We start from the raw sequence: 11,462 nt of genomic DNA, 5'->3' as shown, positions 1-11,462 counted from the left end.
GCAGTTGATAACATTCTGTTGCAATGCAACTCCATTAGCTGTTCTTTTTTTTTTTGCATTGCTCATCTGTCCGCGATGTTGCATAGAGATATGCAGGTGTCATGCATGCGAAAGAGCTATCCGTTCCCTGCTTCCCTCCCTTTCCCCCTGTTTTGTTTTGCATTTTTTGTGGCTGGGGTGTTCTGTTGTTGTTGTCGGTATGAGAGAGAGAGAGAGAGAGAGAGAGAGAGAGAGAGAGAGAGAGAGAGAGATGATGATGATGATGATGACGGGGTAAGGATGGAGGGAGACTTCTAAATATATATGGAAAGGAGGAAGACAAAATGTATTAAATTGGTAAAGAGTATAGAGAGAGAGATAGGGGGGGAGGGGAGGATGATGATGGAGATGGAGGAAAGACGCTAAGTGATATGTATGGACAAGAAGGAAGACAGAACGTATTAAAGGATTGAGAGAGAGAGAGAGAGGAAGAGAAAGACAGAGAGAGAGAGAGAGAGAGAGAGAGAGAGAGAGAGAGAAGAAGACGATGATGACTGGTGGGATAGAGGGGCAGACTGCTAAATAACATGTATGGAAAGGAGAAAGACCGAATGTATCGAAGGAGGGGAAAGTACAGATCGGTATTTACTCGAAGACGCGAATTGAGGCGGCGACCAGAAGTAATTCATCGATTGATGCGACAAATTGATAGGGTGACCCGAGGAGCTGCAAGTAGCCGAATGGAACTTGTCATCCAATGGATTGATAGCCGAAACTGGCCTGGTCTCGTTGAATATGAAACGGAGTCTAAGGAGAAATTAGGATTAAGACGGAATAGGGGAAGTATTAAGGAGTCTGTACTACAGAAGGGTCCATTTTGCGGTCCTAGTTAAGAACTTCTTGGTGTAGGAGTTAGTGGGTGGGGTTTTGACCGGGTTGGAGATAGGAGAAGGGCGGTGTTTGGGGTAGGAGTTAGTGGGTGGGGTTAGAGCCGTGTTGGTCAAAGGAGAAAGGATGGGATTCTAAGGGAAATAGGGGTGATCCAAGGGACAAGTGAAGAACCCAGGTCCATTTGAGAGAGAGAGAGAGAGAGAGAGAGAGAGAGAGCCTTGCAAGGGAGGAGACGAAGTGATACAGAGGTAATACGGCTGTCATCAGAGCCGTGATGTTGTGTATAGCAGATCTCCAATGCATATCCCATACGGCAGAGGGTGGCTGGACACCTGTTAGCAGTTTGGGGAAAACCCCGATTTACATATATATGAGATGGGGAAATGATTTCGGGTCCGGAACCCGAAAAGATGCAGCAGCTCGGAGGGGGGACTCATCAAAACTTCCTTGCACTGAGGTGTAGCCAGCAGCGATGTGTTGATGTGGTGTCGAATAAAAAAATATGCCTTTGTCATCGCTCGTGCTTTTGCCTTTGTCATGTGGCTCGTGCTCCCATTTTTTATTTTTCTTATTTATTTGAATATGTTTGTGTATGTATGCGTGTAGGGGGCTCGTTTAATTCTGTGCTATTTTTGGAAAAGGTTTATTTGACTGCGAACGTTGCCGCCACAAGCATACATGCAAAAAAATGTGGAAGATATTTTTCGGCCGGTGTGTTATATTTCCGTTGCATGTGTGTTTTGTGTCGTTCAACCCTATGGAAAATAGCCGTGTTTGATCTACTATTTCAATTATCACTTTTCCATTACTCTCTTTATGCATAGAGAGAGAGAGAGAGAGAGAGAGAGAGAGAGAGAGAGAGAGAGCTGTCGATTCAGTCGTCAGCTTCCAACCACTCCCAGGGTCGTATCGTCTCGCATGTCATTCTGTCATTATCATCCTCTTCAGCTCCGCGGCATATTACATCTCTCTCTCTCTCTCTCTCTCTCTCTCTCTCTCTCTCTCTCTCTCTCTCTCTTTATTCCCCATCTCTTCTGCCGCCCTATCATATTACGCTCTTTCCCCCCTACGTGTAATAAGGACACGTTGAATGCATCACGATCCTTATTTGCTCTGGTGAACCTTTCGAAGCATACGCTGGTCTCATTTACTCATAACACTAACCCCCCTCCCCCTCCCCAACCACTCTTTCTCTCTTTCTCCTACCCCTACGCAATAACCCCCACCCACCCATCCCCACACCAACCCGTGCCTGTTTCTTCTATTTTCTTTTATGTTTTTTTTTTCTCTCTTATTTCTGTCACTTTCTTCCTTCGCCACTGCTGCCTCAATTTGCCTTCATTCAAAGGGCAATCAGTTTTGTACATATAAAAAAATGTCAAAAAGAGACACCATCATCGTCGTCTTCTTCATCATTCATCATCTTTATCATTCACCTTCATCTTCATCATCATGAGCAGGAGCCGGAAGATCAATAACTTCGTTATTGCCGTCATTCATAATGCTAATTCCGAATGACACATTAATTTTGCCATTTGTCATTAGGTTTTCCCCCTTCGTCTCTCTCTCTCTCTCTCTCTCTCTCTCTCTCTCTCTCTGTTTTACTTGTAATTTTGATATCCACTCCTATATCTCCTCCTAGCTATCTCTCTATCTCTCTCTCTGTATTGTTCCTCTTCCATTTTATTATGAACATTTCCATCTGTTTGTGCTTTTCCCTTTAATTTTACTAGTTGTACTCTCTCTCTCTCTCTCTCTCTCTCTCTCTCTCTCTCTCTCTCTCACACACACACAGTTTCCCTTTAATTTTGGCATCTGTTTTTCTCCCTCCTAGTGTGTATGTATGTATGTATGTACTATGTATGCATTTAAGTGTGCATGTATAGTTTCTGTTATTCACTTGCTGAGACGTTTTCAAAGAGTATCTCATTGCTTTTTTTTTAAGTTTTTCCTCCTCCTCCTCCCTTTCCCTTAGTGGAGAAAGTACCTGAATAAAAATAATGACATGAAAAATACTAAGGATTTATGTATCTTTTTTGCTAATACCCTTTAAGAGATATGAAAAGAAGATCAGAAAAAACGACGTGTATGACTCGTAAACAAGACAAATTTAGACTTAGCTATTTATATATGTGTATATGTATACACACGCACATATATGTATATATATATACATGTATGTATATATATTATATGTGTTGTATAAATTATATATATAAATATATATATATATATATATATATATATATATATATTAAATTAAAATTGACATATTTATGACCTTTTCAGTAACTGATGTTGATGTTATCATCATTCTCACATTACGAAAAGAAACTCATCATTTTAGATATATTTTGCCCTTTTCAACCACGCTCAGTATCATTCCAGGAATCACTTATTGGAAGATATTCCATTTTTTTCGCTTATTGGTCTTTCTAGTATAATTCCAAGTCTCTTAATTGAGAATAACCTTAGCTAATTTTTCCTTGTTTGCCTTCTTCCTCGCAGCCTCGCAGGTGAGTGGGTGGCAGACCACGGAAACCTGCCTGGAGGAGGCGGTCAACGAAGACAACCAGCACCAGAGCATAAGCTCGTCTTCGCCCGCCCTCAACCTTCCTCCCCCACGTCAGCCCTCCACGTCAACAGGTAAATCCTTGCCCACCTCCACCTCCTCCTCCTCCTCCTCCTCCCCCCCTACCTCCTTCTCCAAGGCCCAGAACGCCCTGGACGGGACCCCTTGGGCATCGTTCATCCATTCTTTGTCGAGCATGAGTGTCAACGTAGCGCCCTCCTACAGCGCCTACGTCAGTGCACGCCTCCTTCGTCGTGGCATGAAAATTATTCCTCACGTTGTTCGAGCACTTCCCCCCCATTATTCCTCGTATCCTCCTCCTCCTCATCCCCATCCCCATCCCCACCCTCTACCCCAGCATCAGGCCCCCCAACCTCCCCCCTTACCTGCTGTGTACCTGGCGGGACGGGTAGATATCAGCAGCAGCAGCACCAAGAGCCCCGCGCGATCAGACCACCAGCTGAGTAAAGATGATGATGATGATGATGTTCAATCTGACGCTGTTGTTGGCACTGCTGCTGTTACTGTTACTGCTGCTGCTGCTGCTGCTGCTGCTGCTGCTGCTGTTTCCGCTGTTTCTGCCGGTGCCGCTGCTGTTCCCGCTGCTGCTGCTGATGCTGCTGCTGCTGCTGTCCACGGCTCTCAGCCATATTTGTCTCCTCCTCAGAGTGATTTAGATGATGTTGTGCATGCTGCCAATTCCTTATTGTTTCCTCTAGTGGATGTTTCCGAGTATCCCGCAGGTACCCGCCTCGAGGAAGAGGAGGCCCATCGTCACAATCTGCCGCCGCCCTCCGACGTCCTCGTCATCATCGCCCCCGACGGGATTCCCGCTTCTTCTGCTGCTGTGCGTCATCCGCCCGAGGACGCTGACGTCACGCGAGGATCTTCTTCAGCGTCTTCCAGCAGCCACCGAGTGCCGCCGGAGTCCACGGGCGATAAATTAAGCGCATTAGATACCAGAGGTTCCGGTATTGATCTAGGGGATGGAGGGAAGGAGAATGGAGGAGGAGAAGAACACCAGGAGAACCAGCGGGAAGTCCCCCCCACCGCTACCCTCTCTTCTGAGGAGGGAAACCACATTCTATTAAATCTGGGTAACGGAGTCCCGGATGACACCGGGGAAATGCAGGGAACATTGGGCGCACATAAACCCGCCGGCGTCCGGGCGCGCCGCAAGAGGTCAGCTTTATCCCCTCATTCTAGAGTCGGCGAGAATGACGAGGGCGCTTCATTTCTGTCTCCTTCTACTCCGTCATTATCATCGTCACCCTCATCCTTCCATCCTACTTCCGCTACAGTGTCGCATCTCCCATCTGCCGTGCTATCGTCCTCCTCCTCCTCCTCCTCCTCCTCCTCCTATCATCTTCGTGATGCGTTTGCCTCAGAATTCTCATCAACAGTCCTCATGAATAAGCAAGTGACACTAGAGACACCGACGAAGACTACTCTGGGACAGGAGGGCGCCCCAACTGACGTGAATTCCTTTCCCCACCTTACTCACACACCCGACGTTACAGCAAAAGCTGCACCAGCAGAAGGAGAAGAAGAAGAAGTGTCACGAGAGGCCGCCTTCGCTCCCGCTACCGCGAAAAGTGGCCACCTTTCTTCGGCAGAATCATCATCATCATCATCGCCTTCCCCTTCGGCAGAAGCGCCGCTCGAGTTACTCGCATCCCATCACTTCGAGCGAGGCCATCATCATGAAGAGAGGACGCCTGGGGTTCGGGGAATGGATGAGGCCATTCGCGAGGACGCCTCTTCTTCCTCCTCCTCCTCCTCTTTCCTATTACGTGATCAGGCAGACTCACCTACTTTAGATAAACAAGCGAGGAGCGCCTCTCCCTCCCCCTCCGAGATAGAAGTCATATCAGGAACGCTCGATAATCCATCTCTGGCGAACAATAACACCGCCTCCGCGCCCACACCACGCAAGCGAGAGGAGAACTCGTCTCAGGAGAACGCCCCGGCCCATGACTATGAATACCAAGTGACTCCAGGGACACTGCCACCGCCCCCCAGCGCGCCCTTCGTCTCGCCTTCATTCGAGGCAAATCTCGCGACTGAGACCTCGCACGTAGGAACATTACCGGGACACGCCCACTCTACCCAGACCCTCTATCCACCGGGTACGATGCCCGAAGGAGACGCTGAAGGAGAAACAGAACCACTCCCACCTCTGGCCCTACCCTTGGCAATGCCCTCTCCAGTGACTCCCACTTCCTCGTCCAACGGAGGAGGATTCTTCTGGCCTACGAAAATAATGAATTTCAATCTCTTCGGCGGAGGTGGAGGCGACACTTCCGAAACGATAAGCCCTGAAACGCAGATCTTGACCACATCGAAGGACGTCAACGGGAATGCCCTGGCAGACGAGCCCGTACCCGTCGGGGGCACCAGCGCCCTTGATGTCTCCATTCATCAAACGGCTTTAATCGCACCTGTTGATACGCGGGGTCTCCCGTATCCCTCCCCGGCTTTTGCAAGCCCCCTAAAAGTAGCGACTCCGACAGCAGTGGTGGCAGGAGGTCCGGAAAATCCTCCGGCAGCTGGAACGGCTGCTATCTTGACGAGCCCCTCCTTAGATGGCACTATAAACCGCGAGCATATGGGCGTTCATAATCCAGACGTGATGGCCGCAGGAAAAGATTTCCAAAATGAGGACAGTGTAACGAGGGGACCGCAAGGCACGACCGGTGCAGGACATGAAGAAGAACAAGGGGATAATTCGGGAAGGGACGTTGAGGAAAAAGAAGAAGAAGAAGAAGAAGAAACACACGGGGACTTCGAAGGGGAATTAAAGAAGGCCTTTCAGACGAGGGGGAAAGAGGAGGGTCATCTGGGGACGGTGGATGGAGAGGCAATAACCAACCAAGAGAAAAAAGTCGATGGAGAAGAATCAACTGCAAAGGGAGAGAGGATAGCCTCCAGCGGCGGCGGCGGTGGTGGTGAGGTTAGGGATGAGGAGCCCGAGGGAGAGGAAGGGGTGGTAGGAGGGCAGCAGTGGGAAAAGGAAGCCAAAGAAACACAAACAGCAGAAACTTCTGTGAACTCGTATCGAGCTGACCGCCAGAAAGGGGGAGATGGAGTCGGAATCTTACATCAAGATTACCCATCTGACCAGAGGGATTACGGGTCGGAGATATTGCCCAGATACGAGGGGGAGGAGGAGGAGGAGGAAGGAGGAGGAGGAACACGCCGGAAGAAATGAAGAGGGTAAATCGGAAGAAACAGTCAAACATTCCAGTTTCCAGACAAGTTTAGATGACGGCTTTTCGAACGGGACTGAAGGTCATTCCGGTCATTCCAGTCATTCCATTCCTGTTAGGGAAGAATTTTCGACGTCTGAGAAATACCCGCAGGAGGACCCGGGTGGGTTTGGGCACGGGGTCCACGGAGGAGTTAATGATAGCCCTCATCAAGATAATAGCACGAGCATCCATGAACCCGATCGCCCCTCGGGGAATATTTCCAGCAGTTCGCTCGATGAGCTCTTAACGACCCTCCCACCTGACTCTATGACTCTGCAATTAACACCCGACGCGGTTCCTCTCCTCGAAGATCAAAGAGACCGACACATTTCATCGTCTGCCACTTGGCAGCACAATAACACTGTTGATCAAATACCCCTCGACACCCAATTGTCCGAGCTTCAGACACACACCCGCCACGCGATCATTCCCGAGGGGGAGAATTCTACAGCGGCGCCTCGCTAGAAAAACCCTCGGGATTACCCGCAGAGGAGGGTCAAATCCCTGTGATTCCCACCTCCCTCGGGGGACATGAGGGCCGGAATGGTGAAGGAGCGAGAGAAGAAGATAGGGACTACAAAATAGCCTCCATTCCCACCGAGAATGCTGATGGGAGCAGTGACAGGGAAAAGGGAGCAGCTGCCAGCGACAATACTCCGAAGGCGGCCCCGTCTTCCTTCGATTATCCCGAGATGCATATAGAGCACCGACCGCAAAGCGACGGCACTTATGAGGGGTCACCGCTGTTTTCCGTCGCATCATCTCATTCTCACAACGACGGAGAAGGAGAAGAAGAAGAAGAAGAAACAAAAGGTCACGACAAAAATGTCGGAATGGAATCCCACGACAGACCCGTATTCGACGCAATTATCCTGAGACCTTCTACCGACGGCAATGGCCCCTCCGACTTCCGGACTGATTTCGACCATTCCCGCGTCGGGAGCGAATATCCGCCGAACACGAAACTTGCCTTAGTCGCCGACGAACAATCGGACGACAGCAGCGCCGCCGTCCATTTGATAGGTGTCAACGACCTCACGCCCAAACACCCGAGAGAGAAGTCAGTCGTGGGTGACTCACTCTTCCCCAGCAATCACACGAGGGAGGGTGATGATGATGACGATGATGTTGATGTTGACAGGGCAACAGTCACGCCCCCGATGGTCCCTCCCCCTCCCTCGGGAGGGGAAACGGAAGACGGAAACACGGAGTCACCTCCGCCGTCATGGAAGCAGTCGGAACACGTCTCTTTCGTTGCGGCGCCCGACGAAGGGAGGAGAGATTCGGGCGGACGCGAAGGCGGAAACGACGGCGGCGGCGGATTTCGAGATGATCCGTTGACGGATGATCTCAGCGGTTCGGAATCGCTGTCCGGAGATCACAGCTTCCACCAATCGTCGCCCGAGGAACGAAGAGTAATCGACTCGGAAATGGATGATGGTCGGAGGGAATTCGACGAAGAGGACCATCCTTACGAGTACGAGGGCGAGAGAAGAGCCAGCTACTCCTCTTACGAACTGATGGCGGACTACGACGAATACGAGGGGAGTTACGAAAAAGAGGAACGAATGAGAGAAGTGGGAGGAGAAGACGAGGAAGAAGTGGAAGAAGAAGCAGCAGCAGCCTACGGACATCCGACAGAAAATATCAGCGAGGCTGACAGACAGACGGTAGATAGCTCAACCTCCACAGTAACAACGAGAGAGGAAAACAAATGCGGTTCGTCGGGATCTCATTCCTCCTCCTTCACCGACAGCAACAGCAGCAGCAGCAGCAACGGCTCCAACAGCAGCAGCACCAGCATCCCGAGTGGTGGTTCCGATGGCAATATTATGCTCGGGCGTGAACCGTGGCAATCCCAGGATCCTACATGCAAATGCTCCTGCCAGTGCGATGGAGGAGGCGCCAATCCCCCGGTAATGCCCGGCCGTGTCGCAGCAAATCTCAATGCGAGGGATCCAGGTGGCGACCGACTCCAATACCATCACGACGACTACGAGGACGAAGAGGACGACGACGACCACGACGACTTTTCCAGCATCACGACCACCCCACCTTCTGTGTCCTCCACCAGCCACCCCCAACCAGCATCCGTACATCGCCATCGTCATCATCACGGGGAGGAGGTGGGGGGGTCGTTCCCCTCACGCTTCCCATCCACCACGCCCCACCCTCCCCCTCCTACCTCGACGTCGGAGCCGACCTCCTCCACGACGGAATATATCGAAACGATTTGGATCCCAGCGAGGAATCCTTACGAAACCCTTTATCCCGAAGAAGATGATGATGCCGCTGCTTCTGCTGCATCGGCACGCCCTCCTTCAGGCCCTGAAGAAGAAGAAGAAGAAGAAGAAGATGAGGAAGAGGACTTCGACGGATGGAGGGCGTCTCACTACTACCCAGGAGAAGACATCTCTACCTCATCGACTTCGTCAGGTAATTCATCAGCTCAAAGTTCGTATTGCTTGTTGATATTTGTAACTCGGATCAGAACGTCGATACGTTCGTGTTATTGATCTATAACAAAATTCTAACCTTCAGTATAGGCTTATGTTGATTTAGGAAATAATAATAATAATGAATTAATCAAATACAATACATGTACTGTATAGAGTATAGTTTTGAACACAAGCAAACACGAATATATAAATATATACATACATTCATACACTTTTACATATACTACATATACGGAATATGCTAAAAAAAAAGAAAAAAGGAAAAAAAAGACCGTCCTGACTGTAAATCCTTCCTCGCTCTTACAGATACATTTTATGCATACAGATCGATACATAAATACATAATTCAACCTTTGCAAATATACAGTGTAAACAACAGACAAGTTTTCGAGTCAGGTCATGTTGGCTCAGGAAGCATAAATTAGAAGTTTCAGGGTGCGTTTGTGTTTTTTTCTTATATATTTCTTCTTGTTCAAAGAAGCAACAGAAATATCATTGAAGACACATACATATGTGTATTATGTAATATAAATATTATTTATAAGTAACATTATACAGGATATATATATATATATATATATATATATATATATATATATATATATATATATATATATATATATGTATATATATATATGCACATTTAACATACATCATACTTATATATATATATATATATATATATATGTATATATATATATATATATATATATATATATATACTATATATATATATATACTAGTTTTTAAAAATACATTATGACAACTATTGCCACTCTAAGAAACACGATGCATAGCAGCTTCCAATAATCTTGAAGTTTTCATTTAAATTTACCTATTTTTATTTCAAAGAACAATGAGACTTACATTTTTGGCTCACTTTCTTAAACGGATGTAGATGTAGGTGAGTAGGAAGACAAAAATAAGAGTATAGACAGACCTGCATTCTGGAAAGCAATGGTATTTATAAGCTATTTTTAATAGCTTTGGCTCCGGTTTAATAATAACGATAATCTAAAATAATAAAATCCGAGTGGATCTTTCTTGCTTTGGGGGGCGGGGTAGGTAGGGGATCAGTAAGGTAAGGGAGACATGACACAGCCACCTTCCTCCTGCAAACCTGTTTGTCCAGCCCGGGTGGGGCAGGGTAGGTAGGGGATCGGGAGGATAGGGGAGACATGACGGGTAGGGCCGGATTCCAGCGCAGCGTAGCGCGCTCCATCAAACTCGTAATATCCGCCTTGGCTTTTTATGTAGGTAATGATTGAAATTTATGGGCGAGGATCTTTTATTTAAGGTATATTATGAATAAAGTGAACTTAAAGTAAGCGTTGACTTTTTTTTATAGAATCTCTTTATTATAATCGACCTTAGTAAATCATATAAAGTTGACTTTTTAACAGAAATGTTTTACCTGTTCCTAATGGGTGAAGATATGATTAACTTTAATTTAAAGGCTTACATATAAGGTGACTTTTTAATATTAACCGTTTTAATACATACAGTAGGCCTTGTAATGCATACAGTAGGCGGTTTTAATATTAAACAGCTAGCCTTTTGAGCCCATATAACCTCCCTCTTTTTAAAGAGCTGTAACTAATAGAGAATGTTTACCTTTTGAGAATGAGTACAGGTATGATTAACCCGTTCTAGGGATTATACATACGCTGCTGGCCATTTTCAATACTTACAGTTAGCCTTGTAATACATACAGTAGACGGTTTTAATACTTACCAGGCCAGCCATTTTAACGCATATAACCTGCCTTTTTTTAAACGGCTGCGACTCCAAAAAGGGGGCTTTTGAGGCCGTTAAATTGATAGTCGCCGTTAGGGCGAGCGAGCGAGTAGCAATTGCAGCACCAAATGAGATGAGAGAAAACCAAATATTACGAATTTTGTCGGGGGCCGAGAGGGGCACCATTTTGCATTTTATTGCATAAATTGGTGTTCACTTCCATTAATTAGTGTTCACTCAGTTGCGCTTTGCATTTCGCTTTGAAATCATGAGGTCATTTTCATTCGATTCCCCTTTGGCGTGGCCTTTTATCGCATCCACCTAAAAGGTCGTATTTAATTTATTATTATTATTATTATTATTATTATTATTATTATTATATTAATTATTATTAATTATTCCTGGTAGTTCTCCCCTTCCTGTATTTTTCAACGTCTACATAAAAAACTATTATTATTATTATTATTATTATTATTATTATTATTATTATTATTATTATTATTATTGGCCATGTGCTTTTTACCATATTTTGCATTGTCCTCGTAACAATATGATTATTATTATTATTATTAT

General features: G+C 46.6%; 1 protein-coding gene across 6 annotated transcripts in view; it reads left to right on the top strand.

The window, feature by feature from the left end:
- LOC135195770 (teneurin-m-like) overlaps window positions 1–11,462 on the top strand; it is an 823,709-nt gene that overhangs the window by 723,208 nt on the left and 89,039 nt on the right. For 4 of the 6 annotated variants that reach the window (XM_064222225.1, XM_064222226.1, XM_064222227.1 and 1 more), the window contains one exon: window positions 3,379–3,516. In XM_064222225.1, the coding sequence (XP_064078295.1) occupies window positions 3,379–3,516 (138 nt within the window). Of the gene's footprint in view, window positions 1–3,378; window positions 3,517–6,652; window positions 9,130–11,462 lie in introns of those variants that run through there. The other 2 variants (XM_064222223.1, XM_064222222.1) reach the window with 1 other exon arrangement.

Source organism: Macrobrachium nipponense, chromosome 16, assembly GCF_015104395.2.
Source record: "Macrobrachium nipponense isolate FS-2020 chromosome 16, ASM1510439v2, whole genome shotgun sequence".
NCBI lineage: Eukaryota > Metazoa > Arthropoda > Malacostraca > Decapoda > Palaemonidae > Macrobrachium > Macrobrachium nipponense.
Note: the sequence above shows the minus strand (reverse complement) of the source record. Positions and strands in the feature narration are given on the sequence as shown.